Genomic DNA, 25,641 nt, shown 5'->3' with positions numbered 1-25,641 from the left:
AACATGCCAGAAAACCTGCTAGTGTTTCAGGACAGCATTCAAGCCTGTGCTCTATCTCTTTTTACTTTATTCATAAGATGTAGTGCTTCCAACTGGCCACCCGTTTAGCAAGGATTGCGGTTTGTGCTGCAGTACCCACTGTACTGTACTGCAGGATGGGCCAGCCTCAATATCTGCTGGTGGAAACATCTCTGACCCACACAGAATTATTAGCATCAGGCAATTCTAAGCAAAAAATAAATAGATCTTGAACAATTTCAGTTATGCGATGTCTTTAAGCTAATAGTGTCACAAAATAATGAAGCCAAGATCTCATATCCATCAGAAGCTCAACCAAAGTAGCCATAAGAATCTGATGATGTGGAGCAGGAGTAGCACATACATTTATATTTTTCATATGGTTAATTAAACCCATAGAATAATTCTGTACATACTAAGGTTTTATTGGTATTAGAATAAAGAATTTCTTTTTTGAAAAAAATAACTGGTAATTACTTCTCTCTGTGCTTCTAATCAACTGTCTTTGATGTACATATGCTTTTTAAGTACATCTGTAACTGCCAGTCAGGAAAAGCCTTTTATGGCAAGTAGCCTTTAAGCTACATGCTGTGTTTATGTCATATACTCTTTTTCTTCTTAAGAAAGCATCCACACATTTTTATTCAACTTTATCAGTGAATATATATTTTTAAACATTTTATGCAGGAAAAAAATTTAATTTTCGATTTAGTTTAATCTGATGTTGAAACTGATGGCAGAGATTATAGTGCTGTCTTTCTCCTATATGTATGTCAGAATAAGAAGAGAACCTAATTTGTCCACTCCACATGTATCATTAGACACCATGCTATACTGCTTCTTGTATCGTGTGATGCCAAGGCTGAGGGGGGAAGACAGCCCCCTGGGGTGCCGAGAGCATCGGGAGCAATAGGCTGGCATTACAGAGATGCTGCAGACCACTCATTCCCCTACTGAATCAATGATGTCACTTACCTCTGGGAAGGGAAAAAAGTATGGCTGTTGTTGTTCTTCAGGTCAGCGCTAAATATAAAATATGCTTGGTTTTAAATACAATGTGTTTAAACGCTGATGCACTTAGGGTTGAAATACATCCTTGTTATTCAGTCTGTTTAAGCATGCAAAACAGCTCATGTAGATAAATTTATTGTCAAGAGTTTAGTTTAGTAAAATAATCTTCAAATAAGCCTTTGTTCTGTTCTGCATGGCTGCTATATGTGAAGCCAGTGCTGCCCTCCTGTAGGTGCTCCTGCAGCTGCGCCAGGGGAAGAAACGCACGTGTACTCCTCATCCAGCCCTGCGCAGTCTGCCGGGTGGCCTTCAGCACCAAGGGAGGCACCCTGAGCCTTCTTGCAGGCACAATTTTGTGCTTCGGTGGATTAGCAATTGTTAATGGAGCCTCTTCTGCCTGCAAAGCTGTGACCAGTAATGGCCAAGTGGTGGGCACTGAGGAATAGCCCGGGCAAAAATGTCCTCAGCTGCTCCAGCTGGGTCCAGAAAAGGGGCATTCCCTGTAACCATGGTAATGCTGGTTTCATTCTGGAAATACACTCCATTCAGGCTTCTTGTGGCTCTTCCTAGACATGTTTTTATGGTGAAGGTGAATAACAAGTCTGGGCTCTATGGCACTTCCCTGATAGATCACGTTTTGTGGTTTGCTTAGTGCAGCTTCTGATGTAAAATTTGTTAGATGCATATGATTAAGTCCAGCCCAGGTCGTTTTTCTCTTGTTTTGTTTTGGTTTTGTCATATCATCAGCAGATAAGTTTATCCAAACAGAATCCCTTTCAAAGTAAAATTTCTTTGTGTGAGGAGTAAGCCTGTATTCGTATATGGAAAGCTTGTGCAAAGTCAGTTCCTTTTGGGTTAAGATTTGCAGCTGAAGAAATGAAGATAACGGAAGTGTCACAGAATTCATGGGCAGGACTAACTACCATCCTCAAAAATGTTCAGACTTGGAACTTGCATAGATCTCTGAATTTTCTTATCTTTACCACAAAATAAATTTAAAGCACTTTCTGGCTGGATGTCTAGGAAAAAGTTATGATGGCCTTAATACAGTTCTCTAAGCATTGCTATTTGTTTCAGTCAATTACATAAACACTTTTTAAAAAAAGAAATAATCTGAGGATAATGATAAAAAATACTCTAGAGTAGACCTAAAGAAAAATTCAGGTTGCTTTGTAAAGTAGTCCCATTCAAACACAATTAATTTTCATTTATTTACATGTAAAGTGATCCCGGAGGATCAAAGAGTTCTAGAACTAGGAATGCATACTTGCAGGATGAGGAATGTCATCTAAAAAGCAGTGTTTCAGAGAAGAAATCACATGCGTCCACTGCAACGTAAAGAGAAAAATTTAAAATGCAATTCTTGGCTGTATAACTTTGGTAATGAGGAAAAAGCACAATAAATCGATTTTATCCTGTGTATGAGTAGAACTCTCATCCAATCTGAGACCCATATTTTACAGAAGATATGGAAAAACTGAACAGATAGTTCAACTGGAAACTGTGTAGATAAGAGTTAAAAAATTTATTTGACTACAAAATAAACTTTAGAGAAATGTGCACAAAGAGTGCCATATGTTTATCTTCTCAAAAAGATGATGAGCAGAGATTTATCTACAATGTGTGAAGAGAAAAGTCTGATCTTGGACAGAAAGGCATAATGAGAAATAATAGCTGGATATTAAAATTTAAGTTAGGAATTGGGCAGATATTTCTGGTGGTGGAATGATTAAGTGCTGGGACAATTACTAGAGGAAGTGGTGGATCCTCCGTCTCCTCTTGTCTTCAGATCTAGACCGGATGTGTTTCTCTAACAAGTTATTAGCCTCAACAGCATATGAGAATAATGTTTAATTTCTCATGTTTGTGTAAGACCTCTCACTAGAGGTTCTCTTGATAACACTTCTCACTTGCAATCACTGCATCATCCTAAGTTTTAAGGAATGAAACATGTTTTCAACTATAGTAATACAAAATGTAAGTATTCTTAGAGACATGCATTATCTTTCTGTCTAGGTATTTATTATTTAATCTACAGACTTTGAAAGGGTATGCAGGTTTAAGACAACCTTCACGTAGTGAACTTCAGATAAGAACTGGTTCAGCTGGCTTCAGTGCAAGCGAGACAGTTTAAGTTATTAAGTCTAATAATAAGCTTTGAGAAATCACAGGTTATTTGGCTTGTGGTTTGTCCTTACTATGCTCCCATGTGCATCTGCAGTAAAATTTAATATAGGATACATTATATCTAATGCTGCTATTACACACAGGCTTGCATTTATTTGGAAAAGTATAATTTAAAGAAAGTAGTTTGTTTCTACATGAATTTTCATTTTAAATAACCATAATTTTGAAACTACCTCATTTATTTTCTTCAAAAGTCACTCTCTCACTATGAAAACCTCCAAGCATTTCAGATGGAATTTTCTGCTTCTGGCTGTTTTACACTGTATTCTAATTAACATTAAAAAAGGGTAGAAAATGCCGATCAGTAACTCAATATCTGCAGTATTAAAAAAAAAAACCTAAGTATTGTACAACCCGTTCACTGAAACCTATTGATTATGATCATTTTTTTAAGGTTCATGATACCTTGAGCAAAATTATTTTTCCAGAGAACAAGGAATTAATGAATGGTATATACCAGTTCAGTGCCTTGCAGGGGAAAATAGTTAGGTGATCACTTGGTTTGTTTATGCATTACTTCGGAGAAAGCCAAACAGAAATAATTTTAAGCTCAGTTTATCTTAGGTCCTTGATCTTGATTTACCAATATTTCCTCCTGTCCTCAGACAGCTCCTGTTCAAGCCTCAAATGCCAGTTCATCAAAAAAGTTGGTTAACACTTCACAGCAACGCAGGGACATTTAAAGAGCTGCTTGTGTGGGGTTTTTGTCGGGATGAGGGTACAAAGGTTTTCCTGTGACAAGAATTATGCAGAGAGTTGAACCAAACATTGCTCCAACACTCAGAAAAAAGACCAGGAGGAAGTTTGGAGAAAATTCCTTCACTAGTTTTAAATTCATGGTGAATTTTTTTACAGTTTCATGGTCCAGAGTTCAAGGTGGTCCCCACAGACACTGTCTGTGTGCCTGCAACACGACCCAGGCTAGGAGCCAGGGGTACAGCAAAGCTCTAGGTGTGTGGTGCATGAAAATGGAAATAGGGTTAACAGTATTTCTTTATGGAATAAAATAGACAACAGCACAAAAAACTGATGGTCATACAACTTCTTTTTCTTCCATATTCTAGGCCAGGTCTCTCAGGCAGCATGAAACAGTCACTGTCTGGTATTTTAGTCTGAATAAATCTCCTTTAAAACCAAAGAAGTTACACACTGTGCATGTGCTGATGAACATATAGTAGTTGTGCACCTGTTTGAACACCAGTCTTGGGGTAGGGAGGGAACTGTGTTGTTCCCTGGAGTGCTGAAACTCACCCTTTAGTCTAGCTTTTCCTTTCCACAACTCTCTCCATGGAGTGTTTGCAGTGGAAAAACAATAGCATCCACATCCTGGGAGAGCTGGGCTGCCACTTGCTGTGGAGGCAGCAGACGGGCTTAGGCACAGCAGGACTGTGTTACAGAGGGACTGTCATCCTGATGCCTTTTTGCTTCCTTGCAGAACTTCTCATGCACTCGCTTTCCAAAGATAATAGCAGATATTCAAAACTGGTCCAGATTATAGTTAATAGAACCCAGTTGGATTATTTTATGTTCCTAATTTCGTTGTAAATTAGACTCCATACAAACTACAGACTTCCAAAAAAGTTCCATGAACCATGAAGCTGTTTCTGAAGTTGTGACAGTGGTTTGATGATACTAGTACACAACTAGAATCTTGAGGAAGGTAAAATGCCATGTTGGATACTGCATGTATCCATTTTTCATAAATGGCTGTGCAGTATTTATTTTAATACTCATGAAAAACTAGTGTGTGACTGTTGGGAAACAAGTAAGATTTAGGGTGAAAAGTGCCCTTTCTCAAGCTTCTGATAGTGAATAAATTTCCTATAGCTATATGACATGGAATTAACTGGTTACAGCATAAATCAGCCTGGCATGCATATGAGTATTAGGTCCTCGCAGGCAGTCTTGGGAAAGTACTTCTCTTCAAGCCAGCAAGAAAGCTACTGTAATACTTTTAGAGATAAAGCCATGTAACTCAAGACGTCTTTTAAATCCTGACTGGCCACAGCTCAAAGATAGTGACTATCTCTGTAGCAGTTAACTAAACGTGCTGGGGTGTTATCTGGCACAGGTCAGTCCACATCCATATTGCTGTGCTCAGAGCTGCCAAGCCAGGGATGTGCCAGTGGAAGCTGCCCTGGCCTATGCTGGGAAGAGGAGGGGCTGCACCAGGTCAAAACATGACAGGTGATTGAGGGATGGTATTTGGGGATATTCTCTGACACTCTTTAATTTAGTCACACAGGTATAGCATTACTATGGAAAATTCTGTGGCCATAGTCTGTGGGATGTACATGTAAGGGGAAGTCCTGAAAGCTAAATTACATTATTAGGTATAAAGAGTGTGTTACACTGCCTCAGCAGAGGGGAAATACCAGAAAAGATAATATCCTAGCTAGAAGACCAAGCCAGTGACTCCATCATGACCATAGTACAGTTAGATAGTAAAAGCTATAATGGATGGAGTGAAGTTCTGATTGCCAGTGTGCTTCATCTCATTGCGCCAGAAAGATGTCTGAGGAGAAGGGAAAAGTGTAGACAGTGTACACCGATGTAGTTATGGATAAAGAGAGCCTAACCTGAGCAAATTTAGGTAGACAGTATTAATACCTTCTGTTTCAGCACCTTCATGAGTATAAACCAAATGAACATCAGCGAGCAATGCAGGTGCAGCAGTTAATCTGGTACACCATTCCTGAGGAGCAGACTGAGGTAATAATTTTACATCATATTGTTAGAAATAATACATCTATCTTCACTTTCAATTGTTATTCAGTAGAAGTCTTCTTGCTGGATTGTACTTTGTTCTGTCATCAAGTGTTCAGTTTAGCCTCTTACTGAACTTCAACAGAATTACCTGTGCATTACTTCAAGAGAGGCAGAAGTAGTAATTAAAACTATTTTTTGAGCTGTTTCAGTTTTAAAAAAAGAACAAAAATAATTAAAAAAAAAAAAAAGGTCCTAGAACAAAATTTTTCCTCAGTTCTTCACATGAACACCTAAAGGAAATTAAAAAGGATAAACCTTTCACAACTAAAAGAAGAAAAAAAGAATCTCTTAAAAGAGATAGAAGAAAAAAAAAATCTCTTTAAAAATACCAACTTCCCAGTATAATCTCTCTGTCTGTAAGAAACCCTTAACTGAACAAAATACTATTTCCAGTATGAAATGAAACCTTGCAGGTGCCACAAATAAACGTTGTCTCAATAGAATTTATTTTCTATTCCCTGTATGATGAGATAAAAATAAAATTAATTAAATTGGCTAGAAAAAGGCAAAATAGAAGAAAAATAAATAATCTGTTTTGAAATATTGGACGGAGAGAGTTTTAAGTCAGATTAGTGTCCAATCAAACCTAGAGAAGTTCAAAGCTGATATTAGCTATAATGGTTGCCTATGGAGTTAAAATATATTTATGTGTATGCATACTCTTGATTGTGTATAAATATTTTTCGTTATTTTGAAATTTGCTTTATATTTCACTGTGAAAGGAAGGAAAAATAAACAAACCTAAAACTTTAATTGGAAATATTTTTCTTGGCTTTGCTTGCAAAACATCTGATCTGACATGGTGTTGACTAAGATAAGAGTAGTGAGTACACTGCATGCGACTGATATTCATATCATTTGAATTCTGAGCTAAATCTATATTAGATAAACATTTTGGCTGCAGTGGAGACGCACCTGTTTTCACACAGCTATGACTGAAAGGACAGTATGACCCAACATCTAAACTATAATATTCTGCTAAACATAGGTCTTCTATCAGAGTTTTCTGAGAGTTTCCATGTCACCTGAAGTTGCTAGTTTTCCTCTTCCCCTAGTGTACTTTCTTTTGCTTTCTTCTCTGAGTCTGTATGTGTGAATTTTTTTTTTCTGCACTTTTTGTATTCATTAATGAATAGAATGGCTTGTGCTGTAGGCAGAGTAATGGGTACTCCTACAAAGTACAATTAATACTCTTTGAAATGATGGAAGTGGAAGCCAGTTTTCAGTTAATATCTCACTGCCATCTACTGTATATTTTGGAAAACTACACTGTGGGAAATGCATTGCATTTCAGCAATGTAAAATGACTTTTCCCACTGAATTTGCCCTAGAGTTAAGGAAAAAATCCACTGAACTCTCAATAGGCCGTGACATGTAAATTCCGTTCTTTGTGGAGGTATCAGTATTTCTTAAAACAGATGACCATGATGATACTCAATATTGTCCAGAAGGAAAGAGCATCAGATTTTTAGTATTGCTTAGTTTGTATTCAGGTGAGATGAAAAGCAGATGTGTCCTTTGGGAGAAAAAGAGTACCTCACTTTGCTTATTCTTGCCCTAAATAGTTGAATAGAATCATAGAATGGTTTGGGTTGGAAGGGACCTTAAAGACCACCTAGTTCCAACCTCCCTGCAGGGACACCTTCCACCAGACCAGGTTGCTCAAAGCCCCATCCAACCTGGCCTTGAACACTGCCGGGGAGGGGGTGGCCACAGCTTCTCTGGGTAACCTGTGCCAGTGTCTCACCATCCTCACAGTGAAGAACTTCTTACTTACATCTAATCTAAATCTCCTCTCTTTCAGTTTGGACCTGTCACCCCTCATCATATGACTACCCTCCCTGGTAAAGAGTCCTTCCCCACCTTTTCAGTAGGCCCTCTTGAAGTACTGAAAGGCAGCTATAAGGTCTCCCTGGAGCCTTCTCTTCTGCAGGCTGAACAACCCCAACTATCTCAGCCAGTCCTCACAGGGGAGGTGCTCCAGCCCCTTGATTATCTTCATCGCATCCTCTGGACCTGCTTGAGCAGGTCTGTGTCTTTCTTATACTGAAGACTCCAGAGCTGGACGCAGCACTGCAGGTGGGGTCTCACCAGAGCAGAGTAGAGGGGGAGAATCAACTCCCTTGACCTGCTGGCCACACTTCTCTTGATGCACCCCAGGGTGTGATGAGCTTTCTGGGCTGTGAGCGCACGTTGCCAGCTCATGTCCAGGTTTTCATCCACCAACACCCCAAGTTCTTCTCCCCTGGGCTGCTCTCGATCCGCTCATTGCCCAGACTGTATCTGTGTTTGGGATTGCCCTGACGCAGGTGCAGGACCTTGCACTTGGCCTTGTTGAACTTCATGAGGTTCACGTGGGCCCATCTCTCCAGCCTGTCAAGGTCCCTCTGGATGGCCTCCCTTCCCTCCAGCGTGTCGACCTCACCACACAGCTTGGTGTCATCGGTAAACTTGCTGAGGGTGCACTCAATGCCGCTGTCCATGTCACTGACAATGATGTTAAACAGCACTGGTCTCAATGCTGACCTTTGAGAAATGCCACTCATCACTGGTCTCCACTCAAACACCAAGCCATTGACTATGACTCTTTGAGTGCAACCATCGAGCCATGTAAAACCTTTAATTTCTTGGTGGATGTATAGAAACAAAAAACCCTAGTGGGATTAAAATAGAGAAACCTGGGATAATTTGATACTTCTTTTAGTTGAGGCATTATTCTTTGTTTTAAAGTAGCTTTCATCTCAGTAGCTGATGTCTGGTTTATGCTAACATCAAGTATATGCAATGTTAAGCATTGGTTAGGATATAATAATTTACCAAAAATGTGAAATTACTAAATTGAAAATATAATCTCAGGATTTTGGCTTTCAGGAACTGAATAAGGTATCACACAGGTTAGCTCTGTACTACCAGTGCTTTTGTAATGATTTGTGTAGAAATTACAAGGTTTACTCAAGACAGAAATTTTCCTGATTTTGATCAGGAAAGTTGACATAAAATGGACAAGAACCTGTGAAGAACGTCAAACTGTATTTACATAAGGGAACTCATTTTCTTAGTCTATTATTAATTTCAGTAGGCCAGGAATACGTATAATTTATACCGTTAGCTATTAGTATTGCACCAAAAAGTACAAAAGTCGACCAGTAGGCTTGCCGACACAAGAACTTCAAAGCTGAAGTGCCTTCGTTTGTTTCTTCTTTGTGTCAGTTGTGATAAAGACTTAAAGGTATTTTTTTTCTATTTTTTATTCAGTAATTTTTCTGAGACCTCGTTTGCACATTCAACCCTTGCTAATGAAGAAAGAATGATAAAATAATTAATGACTTCTGTGGTGTCCATTTTTACTGTGTTTCAGTGCTTTGCAAACATTAATTAAGCCACCTTTACAAATTCTGGTATTTTGGGATTTGAAATGGTGTTGTGGGCAGCTGATATAGTCTCTGCAATCATATCATCCCTCCTGTTGACTTCAGAGGCAAATATGTGTTTGCAAGACTTCTTCAAATTATATTAGAAATTCACCCAGGAAAATGAGGAATTGGTTTCTGAAATTGACCCTTTCTGTCCCATCTCCTCAACTGTTCTTACTTCTTTTCCAGTGTCACCATCCAAGTCCCAATGTCTTTCACTCCCTGTTCAAAAAGGCTATTTTACTTTGGCTGATTTCCCCCAAGTCATATTCCTTCTGTACCACACACAGAGCATAGCCTATTTCAGGCTAAATTTGATGGTGTTAAAAAAAACAACTGCAAACCAGCTTAGGAAAGCTGTCATGAGTTCGGTAGCAGGTAACATTGGTAGAGATGCCTGCGGTGTGCAGTTTGCCAAATTATTAAAGCTGTTTGCATCTTCTTCCTGTGGGCCACTTATCAGTGTTGGTTTGTAAATCATGCTTTAGGAAGACGTTGACTTTGTAGCAGTCGGGAAAATTTGTCTTTCATTGAGTGTGTGTTTATAAGATATCTTAACAATTTGTGCATTTCTCTGGCAGTTTCCATATCCAAAATTTTTAATGGACTGGAAGCCCCAGGAAATAAAACACCTCTGGGGAATAATTGCTGGACTGAATCCTTTGTTTGCTTAGTTATTGGATTTTTGCCATCACTGTTTATATGCAGTTTGCTGTGCGGTGCAAATGATGAGGCGTCTGCGGGTCTGTGCAGGACAGAAGTTGTCCTGCCAGAGAGGGCTCCTCCAGAAGCTTGCATCTGCCGTCTTTCTCTTGGATTGATCTGACAATCTAATCAACGAGTGTCTCCATCATCTTTCCACTGCTGTCATTAGTTCCCTGGTGTCTGCCATCCTTCAGTGATATGACTTGAGTGTAATAACTTTTCTAGCTTACTGTGTGGGTGAGATGCTGCCACACACAGGGTCTATGGTAGAACTGCAGCTGTAGAAGAATGACGTCCAAGTGTGCAACATTTAGCTCCTAAAAGGACAAATGAAAGGGAATGAAAGATCAAAAGATGTATTTAGCAAGGTCTGCTGTTATTGCAGGACACCATTGTGCTTTTGCTGCTAGCAGTGAAAGTTCTGCATATGAAAATCCAGGGAAGGCAGACAGGCAGACACCTGTAAGTCGCATTATTCTGTAAGCATCAATAGAAGAGAAAAAATGTTTTCAATAAAGAAGTATTAAACATTCTGATATCTCTAAAATAGTAATTTGTATGTGAGAACGCTGAAAATTTGTGAGGGAATTACACTATGAAATAAAGCTGCAGATAGCTGTTTTCTTTTTTTCTTTTATTAAATATTTTAAATTTAAATCCTTGCTGCCCTCGTGTGGATGTATACAGTGTTTCTCCATCTGCTGAAACAAGCAATGGACAGATTTTGTTAGAAGAGCAGTACATACAACAGTATTTATACAGCTGATGAAGGACAATTCAGATATGGAACTGATGCTGTCTATCTGAGCCAAGGATCTCGAGCAATGTGGCTGGAGTCCCTGTGAATACATTTGCTGCATTTTAGTTCTGGAGAACCGGGAGTGTTCCGAGTGTTAGGAATCTGCTGCCCAAACTCTGTCTGGAGAGAGCTGCCTGTGCAGCTGACCGAAGGTGATGAAGGCTCCTTCTGAAACAGGTGATGTGTATCCTGAATTGACCAGGTGGCTCCATCCAGAGGGAACATGCAGTATTTCCGAACACCTTTCAGCTCAGGGTGTGAGACAAACCAGAGACCTGAGCACAAGTCTCTAATATACCAGCATGCAGCAACTGTAGGAGCAACACTGATAAAATAGTACAAAACCAACAAAAAAGGAAGAAAAATAATCCAGCAAGAGCCAACTTAATTATTTTCATATCTGTTAGTCTCTGGTGTATGGATAATTGCTGTGTATATTAGCATAAACAATGTTTTTTCAGGAATTAATGTTGGAATTGCATTATTACCTGTATGTTATAGCACCATTACCTATACGTTATCATACCATTAGAAGGTGTGGTACATTGTTAGATAATAATAATGTTTCACTGCATAGTGTATTAGTTGCCCATCTATGTACCAGAAGCAGGTGGTCCAAACAAAAATTTAATGAATAACACTGGAAAGATACCAACCATTGGGATAAGTTACTTAGAAAATGCGGACCTACTCATTGATAATTTATAAAGCAAACAGCAAAACTGAATTTTATAACATTGCAGTAAAGCGTTTGAATGAAAGGCTTTGCCAATCTTGCTTCTGTGGATCAGACTTAATATGTCAGATATTGTCTCTTTCCGTCCTGTGCAGTAATACTACAACCTGTTATTGGTAGCAGTAGAACACCTCCAGAGAGAGAGTCCTTTTGCTTTCCCTCCTCGTTTGCTTCAGCCAGGAATTCCTTTCTGTATGCAACCGCAAGTTCTGGACTGTAATGCACCGCTGCTTTTCCACTGCCCCAGCAAAGCCAAGTGTGGCAAAGCCCTGCTGCTTCCTATGGAGAGAGGGGCATGCGATCAGGGCTCTCGCTCTCAGGAGCAGTGAGCATGGCGGGGTGTGGGGGAAGCCATGCAAGGCTCCCTGCGGACAATGTTCTCCACACCTGACCCATGGCACAGAGCGGAGGGAGCCACTGCCATCCCAGCCTTGGGCGAGTGCCTCCTCCGTCAGCTGTCCTCACCCCACTGCCCTCCAGTGGGGGAACTGGGAGAGTTTGGCTCCCAGATCCTCTTTCAGGATCTGCTTTCCAAATCATAAACATTATGTTCTTCAAAAGACATCTGCGGCAAGATATTCAGAAGTTAGTTCTGTTAGTTGTGCTTCTGCTGACAAAATAAGCACTGTAATTGAAATCTGAATTTAATAAAAGTTCTTATACATGGGGACTTCAGCAGCATACTTTGTTTGAACTCTCTAGTCTTTATAGTCACTTTTTTCCTGCTAATCTCTGATCTCTGTTGTGTTCTAGTAACGATATGGGAAACAATGTTTAGCCAAGAAATACCTTTCATATTCAGTTTTCTGGCTAAAATGGCAGTTGGAATTTGGGACTTAACACCACCAGCCATCTGGATTTTCTCTGTGTGGTTTAACGTTATCCTGAAAATAATGAAACTCATTCTGTACAACAGGGCACTTGGAAATATAGTGGGCAGCCAAAGAGCTCACTAACAGAAGAACAAATTCTCAGGTATCAACGGCTCAGTGGTACTGCCTCCGCACGGGTTGCTACTCCGTGGCACATGTAAAAGAAGGTAATTTGCCTTTGGTGTGCCATGGGGCAAAAGCAGGTACAGGGGTGATCGCTGCAGAGCAGCAGAAGCACCGTAATGTGTTTGTTGCACAATGACATGTCGAAACACTGAAATCTAGTCCAGTTCATTTCTATGTTAAGGGTATTGTACGAGGAGTGCACTGGCAATTTGATTTGATTCTTGTGTTACAGCAGCTACTTTGTGAGGCTTAGACAAAGATACCAAGTGGGTTGTGTGTCATTTTGTCTGTGCATCTCGAAGTTTTCAGAGGAAAAATATAGGATTTTTCACTACCTTAAACTTACGGTAAGCATTTGCTCTAGTTCTGTGGAGGAGGTCATAGAGAAAACTAGATGAGGCACTGACTGGAGTTTCTTTTACTAATTGATCTGTACAGTGAAAAACCTCAGAAAATAAGATCACTGAGCAAACAGGATAGCAAAACTTCAATAAAGCTCTAATTGATTCTGCTGGTCTTCTGAGAATCAACTGACCAGCAGCATTGGTCACTCAGTTCACGTGGTTTCCTTCATTTACTCTTTCCTTAATAAGTATTTCAAAGATTTGGGTTAAAAAAATCAGAATATTTAAAGTGCAATTAGAATATGGTGTTGATCTATATATTCATCCCAGTTCTGATGCCTTACAATAGACCAACTAGTAGAATCATGTAATAAAATTTTGATACGGAAATTTCTCTAATTCAAACCACCTTGTTGTAATGCCACTTTGTGACAAGTATTCCTTCCCTCTGACCTCATTAGGTGTGCCCAGTCATTAGATACAGTGTTACTAAAGAGTTTTAACTTAAAAGCTGCTTTGATTAATGATTGGTTGGACTGAGGTTTTACTGTGTAGGATTAACTAGATTCAAAAATGGCAAAATGCCATAATAGCATTAATGCCAGACTGTAATGAAAAGCAGAAGTAAACTCCAAGGACCCTTATGATTTTAATATGGACTAAACTCATGTGCTCATTACCTTAATGTCCTGTCCTATTTTATATACAAATATTTCAATAATTCCTAGAGAATAGTAGCCTAGACAGCATATTACAAATGTGTAGTCTGAAGTGTATAACCCTGTATTTTAAATGAATTATAAATTTTGATAGTTTTAGAATCAGAGTTATTTGAATCAGATTTATTCAGTGTTATTATCAAATAGAGAAAAACGCTTCATACTGGTATGGGCCTTTTCAATTAAGAAACATCATGGAAGTAAGACAAAGACAGACTGCCAAACTTTTCTCCCAATTAATGTTGTACTGACAATGTAGATGAAAAATGCATTTTCATTTCACATTTTTGTGTCATGTGCTACTTCAATTTCCTTTTAATGTCTTCTTAATTTTGTTTAGTTCTCCTGCAAGTTTACAAAGTTTGCACATCTGGAGATTAATAACCTTATTTTTTCATCATTAATCACATATTTCAGTATATGCTACGGCCAAGAAAGCTCAGACCATTCTCACTCCAGATAGCATTCAGTTGTCTCCTTAAATTCTACTAGATTTGATAGGATTTAAGCATATACTCAAAAGGTAATGCAGTGAGGGCCTTTATATCTTGCATTTTTTCAGTCCATGGTATCTTTGCTGAGATAATCAAAGGGCACTGCTTTATTATCAGAGCTGGACTGGAAAAAACTTTCCCATCCTAGGAGTCTGAGAATTTTTTTCCTGCATTGATCCTGATTCCTTGATTTTGGTTAACTTCCAGTAGTAAGAAGCATATAAGGAAATTTTTGTTTCTGCACAGTAATACACTGTGAGAATTAGGCACAGTGTACTAATAACAATAACAACAATTCTTTGCAGAAGCAGCCCTGTTTCTGCCAAAGCATGTAGGACGACATCCAACCAAATACTTGGGCTGAAATGCCTAATTTCTCATTGAAACCGTGGATATATTGGACTTGACTTAAACAGGATTACTCACTCAAGCAAATTTATGCAAGGTCCTAAGGCACGTATCCAGCTTTCAGTGAGTTAGGAGTCTACGTATTCATTTGGCTCTGTGCCCCAGGCACTTGCATAATGTTGCTTGCGTGAGTTACCCTGCCAAAAGTGAGACCTACATCAACATGGTTACTCATACCAGTGAAATTGTGCCTGTGGAGAAGTGATGACAGTCGGGGATCCTGTTCCTCTTACATCACATTGAAAACTTCTGTTTTCACTGATGATCAAAGCTCATCAGCCAGGATTACCTTTACAGTCCCCGTTGATAATTTCTGTGCCACTGAGTTTTTCAACTACAGGCTAATATCACTTCTGGATTCTTTACTTAGTTAAGTTATTGATATTATTTGATTTATTTGATTTTTCCTTTTTTTTTTTTAATTTTTTTAGGGAGAAGGCCAACAAAAACAAAGGACAAGAAAAAGAAGAAAAAGAATTTGATGGAAAGGGCTCAGAAGCAGCACAGCATCTTTTTAGCAACAGATAAAACAAGCCAGTAAAGACTTGATTTTCTTTAATATATTTTTTTGCGAAGTGCACAAAAGCTGCTATATGCTCCTGCCCATGGATGCACTACGATTCAGCTGCTTTGACAGTATTGGTGACAAATAACTTGTGAAAAAAAAACCCACAAGCTTGTTTGTTTTATTTATATACTTTTAATTTTATTTTTTCCTCTAATTTTTGACCTGAAGACTTCAAGGTCAGGAGCACACTGAGTTGAATCAGTGGAAGTGGTGCTGAAGTGCATCAAAGATTTTGTCCTGAGTGCCTGGTCAACATGTTGACATGGGAGGGAAGCAAGAAAGAAACCTCTGTATGACCATTAGGTGGACTTGTGCATATTTAAATAATAAAAAAAAAAGGAAGTCTTGGAGGTGTAGGTACTATTGCATTTACGGCCTTTGTTTCCTATATTTGTACATTTCAAGAGTAAATGGATATGACTGACCTACTTAGTGTTAATGTACATTGTTCTCAGCACCTGCTACATTGAAACAGTTATGTAATAAAACTGCTTTAAGACAATATACTGCAGGAATTACTGCTTAGACTTACAGAAGCACAACAGACTATGTGTACATATTACTCTGCCTACTTATAAATGAACATATTTACTGTACATCTATGCATTTTTATGTATAATACTTTATACATGTTTAAAGTTATGTCTTGTTGGTTCTAGTAATATACTTTAAAATAATCCAGTAAATGTTTACTTTTTACTATAAGTATCTTCTCATATTTCTCAATAGTTACAAACTGGATTTTTTTTCTCATTTGTAAAGCACATTCCAATGGCTAAACTACCTTGTACTGACCCTCACAATGGAGTGTCAGCTCTGAAGTATACTTGTCAGACTAGTAAATGACGAATCCTTTCTGCTATTCTGTACTCCCATCTCAGCCCTGGTGTATTTTGTCCCAGAAAAGGAAGTGTAATTTTTTTTAAGATGAGGCACAATGATAATAGATGGTTTGAGTGTCAGGAGAGAAATTATATGGAAAGTTTTTGGTATCTAAGATTGTATGTGTGGCTTTTTTCAAATATAATGCACAGTGTTTTATTTCTGTTAGTCCTGATCCAGCCAGATACAGCAAAACAAATACCTGAATAGAGGAGAAACAAAAGAAAAAGCTATATGAGTGCAGTCGTTCGAAACTATAGCAAACACCAATGTCCCTATATTGCCCGTTATTTGTAGAAGTTTAGCAAATTTAATCTGCATCTGGTGGGTTTTTTTGGGGGGAGGGGTGGAGAGGATTTTCTGTGTAGGAAGTTAAAATGGCTCAGGACGTGTAATTTGGTGTTCTAGCATTATTGGGCTTGCATTCGAGGAGACTTTTGAATATCTGCTGGGAAAAGCCCACACTAAAATGGCTGTTGTTTATGCTGTCACTTAGAGAAGTTGTTCCTATCTTAGGACTAAAACTTGTATATGATATACACAAAGTGAGGAAAGGTAAACCAGGCCCCAGACTCCTACAAAACTCTTTTTGACATATACTTTAGAAAAATTCCACAAATATCCATTTTAGTTCCATGGGCTATATGCTTTACAAATAAACTAGGGAAATAAAACATCTATAAGCACAAATATATCCATATTTAGCTAGGACAAGTGTTGCTACAAAAATGTGCAGTAGTTAGGCACATATGAATGTTCCATGAAACTGCTTGTGGACTTCCACTTAACCATGAGGTTTTCACCATCTTTCATTTTTGATATGTTCATATTTACCTGGAACATAAAAATGTTAAGGACAGTAAGATTATTCTGATCCTGGGCTGCTATTTTGGACATTAAATGCTCACTTAAAAAAAAAAAAAAAAAAAGACAAGAAGAACTGTAGCTGCCTGTTTGCTTACTGGTTATCAAATTTGGCTGTAAGTGCAGTGAATGCCCTTATACAATCCTTTTAGTAGTGGTTACAAATATTGTATTAGGCATGTCATGGAAAGAATGCTACAAAATACAATAAAATGATGTCACAAACTTCTGAGTAAAATACTTTTGGTTCTTTTTAATTCAAAGAGTGTATTCCTTCAGAATAGCATACACGTAGAAGAACTGGAGAAGGTGTGTGGATACAGATTTTCTCCCACTGGAGTGGAAAATTTGAGGGTTTTCAAAATAGCTATTTTGCTGATACAACATGTTTGAAAAGGCACTGTACATCAGATACACATTGATTTCTCTTGTCCCGATCACCTTCGTATTCAGAGTTCCCTTGAGAGTGTAGATACAAGAAAGTCATCCCTATGTAGCAAGTGCCCTCGTGTGTAGTTTCTTCTTTGTCCTAGACATCTGTTTTTATCCTGCCTTTGCATGGTGGATCCTATCAATGTATTCATAGCACTGGGGTTTTTGTGGGATCATACTTCTCCTGAGGTTAGAAAGGACTATTTGTTGGAGGAAATTAGGAAAAGGTTCTTCACTGAGAGGGTGGTTGGTCACTGGAACAGGCTCCCCAGGGAATCACAGAATCATAGAAATCATTAGGTTGGAAGAGACTTCTAAGATCATCAAGTCCAACCGTCAACCCAACACCACCACGCCCACTAAACCATGTCCCAAAGTGCCACATCAACACATTTTTGAACACCTCCAGGGATGGTGACTCCACCACTTCCCTAGGCAGCCTGTTCCAATGTTTGACAACCCTTTCAGTAAAGAAATTTTTCTTAATGTCTAATCTAAAACTCCCCTGCCACAATGTGAGGCCATTTCCTCTTGTCCTATTGCTTGTTACTTGGGAGAAGAGACCGACTCCCACCTCACTACAACCTCCTTCAGGTAGTTGTAGAGAGCCATAAGGTCTCCCCTCAGCCTTCTTTTTTCCAGGCTAAACAACTCCAGTCCCTTCAAGTGCTCCTCATAAGACCTGTTCTCCAGACCCCTCACCAGCTTTGTTGCCCTTCTCTGGACATGCTCCAGCACCTCAATGTCTTTCATGTAGTGATGCGCCCAAAACTGCACACAGTACTTGAGGTGCGGCCTCAGCAGTGCTGAGTACAAGGGCACGATCACCTCCCTACTCCTGCTGGCCACATTATTTCTGATACAAGCCAGGATGCTGTTGGCCTTCTTGGCCACCTGGGCACACTGCTGGCTCATGTTCAGCCAGCTGTCAACCAGTACCCTCAGGTCCTTCTCTGCTGGGCAGTTTTCCAGTGGAAAGTGGCCACAGCACCAAGCCTGTCAGAGTTCAAGGAGTATCTGGATGACGTTCTCAGTCATACGGTTTATTTTAGGTAGTGCTGCAAGGAGCAGGGAGTTGCACTCAATGATCCATATGGGTCACTTCCAACTTGAGATATTCCACGGTTCTATGACCTTGAGAGATCATCTAGTCCCCATCTCTGAAACAGGACAAACCTTAAAGTTATATCAAATCTGCCTGAGGCAGAGGATTTCACTGCCTCTCTAGCCTATGTTGCCATGTTCAATGACATTCACAGGGATTTTTTTTCGTTGTTGTTGTGATTGGTGTACATTGCCCCTTGTCCTTTTGCTGTGCATTTCTGAGAAGAGTTGAGCTCAGTCTCTGTAAGCCCTGATCAGGTAGCGGAAGAATGCTGCTAGATTTCCCTTTACCCTTCTCTTCTCCAGGTGAAACACCAAGAATGTCTTTGCTGTCTCTTTGGATGCTTTGTGCCCCAGCCCCCTAATTATTTAGTGACCTTCCAGTGGACTTGCTCCATTCCTTTCATACTGAGTACCCCAAATCAGGCACAGTACCCCAGTGGTGGCCTCCTGAGTGCTGAGTAGAGGAGGTCCAATCTCTCCCGGACTAATCCCTTTCAGGATTCCAGAGACAATCCTCACAATGATGGCTTTCATACTTCTGCTAGGATGCTTGGAGGACTGGGAACAGCTCTGGGAGAGGACTAGTTTATGTTATTGCTTCAGAATCCTCAAACAGATACTGTTTCTTGGTAAAGTGAAGAAAATCAGGATTTCAAAGTTGGATATCATGAAAACAGCCTATGTCCACTCTGCCTTTTATTTCCTTAAAGTTTGATCAGAAGCAGGCTTGTCAAGGTCTTCTTTCCTGGTAAGCAATGGACCAGGTACAGATGCCACCTTTTTCCCCTTTCAGAGCTGTCGTTACTTTTTGAATCTGTTTCTCTCAAACAGTGGAAGGAGTTAGAGCAGTGGAGTGTTCATGAGGTTTTTATACCTCTAGTTTAATGATTAGCTATTGGAAACTTATTTCAAACTAGAAAAGATTCAAGTTAGTAGGATAAAGAACTTTCCATGCTGTAATCATCAGTTTAAAAAAAGTGTTACATTGCTATGATGTGCAAAAAATTCTCTTCCGAAAGCATACATTCCTTTAAATCTTATTCACCTGTCCCAGAAGTGACAATTGCATAGCCCCACTCTGCATTTAGGATCTCTGTATCATCAGTATGCCTTACCTTATCATGACCTCCTAGCATCTCTCTGTTTAAGTTAAAAAAGCCCTAGAACACCCCAAAAATGCAGGTGCAAGTTTAAAGCAATAATTTTGTGGCTGATTGGTCTTTACTGCATCTCAGCTGTTGTTGCTAGTGAGAAATTATTGTTACATGTCTCGTTTCTTATTCCTGGGGGGAAAAAAAGTTGCGTTACACACTATGGCAATGCAAACCTTCCATGTCACAAATATCAGTGTTAGGAAATTGTTCTCCTCTTACACCTATACGCCTAACATAAAGATATCTATGAAAGAAAAGTGAATACTTGTAGAACTTACGTGATGTGTCTCCCTTTATCAATATGAGTTTTTATTACAGAAAGCTGTAGAGCAGAAAAAAAAATAAGTAGATTTTCATTTGAATTAACTAAAAAAGAAAGGCAAAAATTGCTTAAATGCCATGTTAACTTTTTTTTTAATGAAAATAAGAAATATTGTAAAACCTTGATTGAAACTTATAAATTGAGAAGACTTTTCCAGACACATTAAGATCAAAGTTAGTGCTTCAGCTTTGTTATGCTGGTGAAGTAGAATATAGATAAAAATATCTGGATCCTACTGGCACTAGTGCCATGGTTTTTCAAGTGGGTGAAGCTACTGAAGACTGATGCTACGACTTACCAGGGGGTGTAAGAGATTTTTGAATACAAACTGCACATCTCTTTCCCTTCACCAACAAAATGTACTTGTTTCTTGACACTAGTTCATTTTCAGTTCCGGTGGTGTAAGCTAACATAGATTCCAGTAAATTTTAGGCTGATGTTATTTTGGACTGGCATCAATAAGAACAAGATAGACTCTTCTGAGAGTATAACCCACAAACCACTGTCAGCTTTTTGTTAACTCTTTACCGAAAGCTCTGCACTGAACTGGCATCGTTTCTTTCATCAGAAGCCTTCTATCTGGGAGTGAGGAGAGTACATATTAACTTTAGGAAATATTAGAGCAGCCTGGTCTACAGGACACCTGAGACAAGGGCAGGCCAGTGTTTGAAGTGAAGTTAAGCTCAGGAGTGAAAAATGCTGTAAGGAAAGTAAGACTAGAAAAAGCATCCTAATCGAGCCCAACCTTTAGCACATTGTCTAACTCTTCTACACGGCAACTGATTATTTTTTTTTAATGCTAGCTCTCTTTATGTCTAATGCACATACATCCTCAATGTCAGTGAAGGTGGATCCTTACTTAAACTGGCCAGTAGTGTATTTGTGGTCATGTCATCTGTGAAAGATGCTGCCCAGCCTCCTTGTTTTCAAATTCTGTCTTCAGTGACACTCACGTAATCTTGCTGATTTTGATTGGGCAGTACCAATGAAGCTAACTAATAGTTCATAGACCACAAATTAATAAACACTGAAAATGATGCTGGTTTGGTTTTCTTCAGTCAATTTTCAAAGTAGAAATTCAGCTCAAGAGCAAACAGTGGCAGATAGAGAATTTGTCTTGGCCTGCAACTATGTCTTAACTTCCCTGTCAGACTTCAAGGGGGCTTTATGGGAAAGGTAAGAGTTGTGGGACTTTTTTTTCATCTGAAATCCTCTTTTTATCAGAAGCTTTGATGACAGGTTATGTTTGCTTTCTTTTTCTGAGTGGACATGGAGGTACTGGTTGCCAACTATAGAAGCGGAGGCCCTCAACTGCAGGGGGGCTCCTGATATTTGGTCCAGAACCTTTTCAGTTTTTTATTTAGTTGCTGTCTAGTAATATGTACACAAAAAATCTCAGGGACACAGAATGCAGCCACAGGATTTCTCTGTCAGTTTTGGTACTCTCCTTTTGGCCTCATGTTCCTTGTTACGCTGTGGCCTGGCTTCGGCAGGAGCAGTGAAAAGCCCATCTACCACAAATGTCTTCTAGTCTGCTTATTCTCTCGGCTAGGGCACATGGATTCGAACTCTAAGGCTGATCATAGTAATTTATTTTGTGATCAGATATTTTCTCTCTAGAGATTTAAATTTATGGACTAATGGTCTATAAACAGATGATGAGAGGAATAGGCAAGTGTGTATCGTCTCACATCCATAATCTAAAACAGGAATAGGTAAGTATATAGGCAAGTATAATGACCATATCTGATACAATGATTGCAGATGCCGAGGGAATATGAGATGAATAGACTACAGATAATGGCTCATGTGCTTACCACTGCCACTATTGGAGGCCAAACATTGAAGTATTGGTTTGACCTGTTAGAGCCTCTTCTTAGGTTTTTCTATAAAAGTATATAGTGTTTGTTACTCCACTAAGATAGCTGAGGTAACAGTTTTTCTGCCTGTTTTTTTTCTTCATCATGCATTTATCATAAATTTGCAAATTCAAATCAGTTCAGTCCCAGTTCAATGGGATTGTTCAAAATCAAATCTTTGATCCATTCTGTTGGGACAATTGACAAAAAGACAGTTGGGTGACTTTGGCAGGGAAGGTACAAGGTTCTTATCACCTAAAGGTATACTTGACTTTGAACTAAAACTGCAAAGAATTTTCCACATGAACATGACAGTTCATAGAAGATTTGCAACAGTAACAATGAATGTGGAAGAAACATTTTCAGTCTGAATTTTTCATGCAGTTATGATAATGATGCATGAATGCTGAATGATAGCAATTTAAAAATCTGTACTGAAATGACCAAAATTGTGTTTCTTTTGATTATAAATGAGCTGCAGCTCTGCAATGCTGATGAGTTGAATAAGGCAATCGTTCTTCATTCTTACTCTCATTTTGTTATTATTTTCCCTTCATGAAAACGGTGCAGCACAAAGATTTGGGGTTTGCTTACTCTTTCTTCCCCTTCCTTCCTGCTCCATGGTGCTCCGTATACCATAATCAAAGGAATTCCCACAAGCTCTAAGCTGCAGATGCTTTGCAATATGTAGCTGACTTACAGATGTTTTGTCATGTATTTCCAAGTTACACAGCCAGTCACTCTGAAGAAAATCCAGATGTTATTCAGAGAGAGAAAGTAGGTAGCACATGTATTCTGGAGAAATACATTAGTTCTTAAGATTTCTCTGGTCCGCTTAATTTTTTCAGGTGTGATGTAAAAAGAAAGGGCAGATGTATTATTTGGGAAGCCTCCAAATCCACTTAGAAAAGTGAGATCTTTGACCATACTGACACTGAATAATATTGATAAGTTTTTAAGCAGAATGCTAGCATTAGTGTGCTGAATACACAGAGGAGATGGAGAAGTTGGCTGTACAGCAGAACTTCCTGCCACAAATAACCTTGTCATAAACCCAAATTACCTTTTCCCTATTAAAATGGCTAATTAACAGATATAAATATAGTTGAAGGTTTCTTGAGCAAATACAGGTCATTTAAGGCTGATGGACCCTTTGCTGACAACGAAGATGGGGTATGCATTTCAGCCTGGACTGTTGTATCACCAAGGCATTATCCAAGACCAGTCTTGAAACCCAGCATATATTTCTTAAGACCTAGAGTAGCACTCGAAATCTAGAACAAGACAGTTTTGATTGCTAAGCAGAATTTCTTCTGTGGAATATAGTTGGTTATACAACATAATTTCTGAAATTTAGGTTTTCATCCAACTGAGTTTTAGCCTTAAAAAGAGCAAGCCATTCATTCTCTCCACATCAAGCTTCTGATGGGAGTGCCTTCCTTCAGCCTCCTTTCATCTGCCTAATTATTCCAGCAGCAAAATTGTCCACCAGCTGTAGCCCATTTTGAATGCTACATTTGCCAAGCAGAATTCACTTTCCTTTCCTGTAGAAAATTTTGTGCCACCCCTATCCTGTATAAATAATTTAAATGTTTTGAGAATAGATCATGATCCTGAGTGCAGCAGTCCTGAGGCTGATTGACAGCAACAAGGTCTTTTGTGTACACAGTACTCTGTGTACTTTCTGCCTTCCTGGGAACTCAGCAAGGGTGGGTTGATTAGGCAGATTGAAATGTTTGGAGAAACCTGGAATGACTGAGATTCTAAATGTGACTGAGGTGGTGTTAGTTTTAATGAATGTCTTTTTCCCTTATAAGTTGTATTCAATGCTAAGCAGTATCCTCTGCTCTGTTGGTTATGTGTTATTCTATTTCTCTTCTGTCACACTATGAATGTCCTCTTATGCTGATTTTTGCTCTCTGTAAAAATGCTTTTGCTAATCATTTACTGAAGGAAAGAATTGCATTGAAAGTTTTGTTGATGAAAGGTCTCACCCAAGACCAAACTCACACATTTTCCACATAGCATCTGCTAGGCAAAGTTCACCTGGATCAGCAGATTGTAGTTTAAAAAATCTCAGAATTAGATGGTTGCTTCTGTATGAAATGAAGAATACGCGTCCAAGTGAGACTTCATAGAAAATTCACCTCAGTATATATACAAACTTAACTAGTTAGAGCTTTGCTTAGCCTGCCTGGTCTAGCCTATTACCAACACTTTTGTACACAGAAACCCAACTAAGTCTGAGCTAAGCCCTTTGTAAGGGACAATAGCTTTCTGAAAGGAATACCTGATAGCTCAGCATGTATTTATTGTTCTAAAGGACTGAATGTGCATATGACCAGAGAGAAGGGCAGTGCACAGCCAGTAACTAATTTTTGATTCTTGTATAAATGGGTCTGTACAGTTGAGGTGGTACTGCTGAGGACTGACTCACAAGCCTTCTTTAACTTACCTCTGTCAGCCAGGCACTTTGGAGTTCCCATCCACCTTCTCCGCAGACTGCCAGGGGTCATCATCACCAGCCTTTCTCCTCAGCTATGCTTGTTCATCTAAATTGAAATCGATGGAAATATGACTCCATTTAGGAGTTTATAAATTACAGCAGCCCAGAAACAAGAATTCTGCCATGTAACGTACCGCTATGTTGCATTAATTTTCAGAGTGGAGCTGAGACAGATATCTAGTGCAGCAGCTTCATTAGATCTTGCAAGCAAATCTATAGATCTTGCTGAGGTGAAGTTATCAGACACTACTGTGTTCTCGTCACTTTTTTTGAGAGCTCCCAGAAGGCCCATAGAGACTTCAGTGAACCACCATGAGATTAAGCAGACACAAATCTGTAAGAATACAGACTTGGCTGCTGCCTAAAATGTCATCCCATCTTTTTTGAGAAAATTCGTATCGGTATTCAGCTAGATGAAGATAAAGACAAAACCAAACAGATTCCAAAAATTTTCTGCTCAATCTGAAGAACAGTATAATCTTAAACTAGCAAGAATCCTACCCTTCAACTTTTTGGAAGTTAACATCAGGTATAATCAGAAGCACAGGCTCACAACTGCTATTTGTCAGTGAAGTCTCTCCATGGGTAGATACTATTGAGCTTCAGACTTTCAAAACAAAGTATGTCTAAAATATGTGTTGTACTTACATCTTTAATAACTGATAGTAGCAGTAATAAAGACAGACGTGATATTGCATATATATTGAACTAAAAAGTGGCAGTTGCATGGGACACTGAGACCTTAAGAGGAAAGGAGGCCATCTTGCAGGCTATGACCACCTGCACCTGTAGAGTAGCATATGACACGCTTAGATTAAGTAGTTGAAGATCTGATACATGGATGAATCTGGGCAGAAAATCTTATTTTCTTTATAAAAGGGGAACACAAAAATACCCTTTAATTTTTAAAAGCTGGCCTTGTAGATAAGATCTTCTTTACCTCTTCCCATTCAACGTGCGTAGGTAACTGCCTTCTGAGGAAATAAATCCTTTTTCTGGTCTTCATGAAGAATATAATTGCAAAGGCAGTTTTTCATCAGTGAGGGAGAGCAACAACTGAAAAACTAGCATAAGGTTAATGAGCCCCCAAAATTCTGAAAATGCCCTCATTTCTTCCAGGAGTGTTATTTTAGTAAATATCTGTTATCTCTGGATCATGGGAGAGATAGAAAGCATGTGTGCAAATATGAACTTCTCAACAGCATGGGAAGCCCTTGGCTTAGACCCAATGTCTTTCATATTCAATGCCAATCCAATGCCAATTATGCAAATTTTTATGTAAAAGACTATGCACTTCATAATTGTTACTTAGCATTTTAGAGAAAATGGCAGGCCTTTAATTTTTG

At 39.0% G+C, this 25,641-nt stretch overlaps 1 protein-coding gene across 1 annotated transcript in view; it reads left to right on the top strand.

The window, feature by feature from the left end:
• Positions 1–15,142, top strand: part of RSPO2 (R-spondin 2) — a 109,954-nt gene extending 94,812 nt beyond the window's left edge. The window contains exon 5 of the mRNA XM_086465776.1: positions 15,033–15,142. Coding sequence (XP_086321902.1) covers positions 15,033–15,142 — 110 coding nt within the window. The remainder of the gene's footprint in view (positions 1–15,032) is intronic.
• Positions 15,143–25,641: the final 10,499 nt, after the last annotated feature.

The sequence above is a fragment of the Leptosomus discolor genome, chromosome 5 (genome assembly GCF_034619465.1).
Source record: "Leptosomus discolor isolate bLepDis1 chromosome 5, bLepDis1.hap2, whole genome shotgun sequence".
Lineage (NCBI taxonomy): Eukaryota > Metazoa > Chordata > Aves > Leptosomiformes > Leptosomidae > Leptosomus > Leptosomus discolor.
This window is presented reverse-complemented; position numbering and strand designations above follow the sequence as displayed.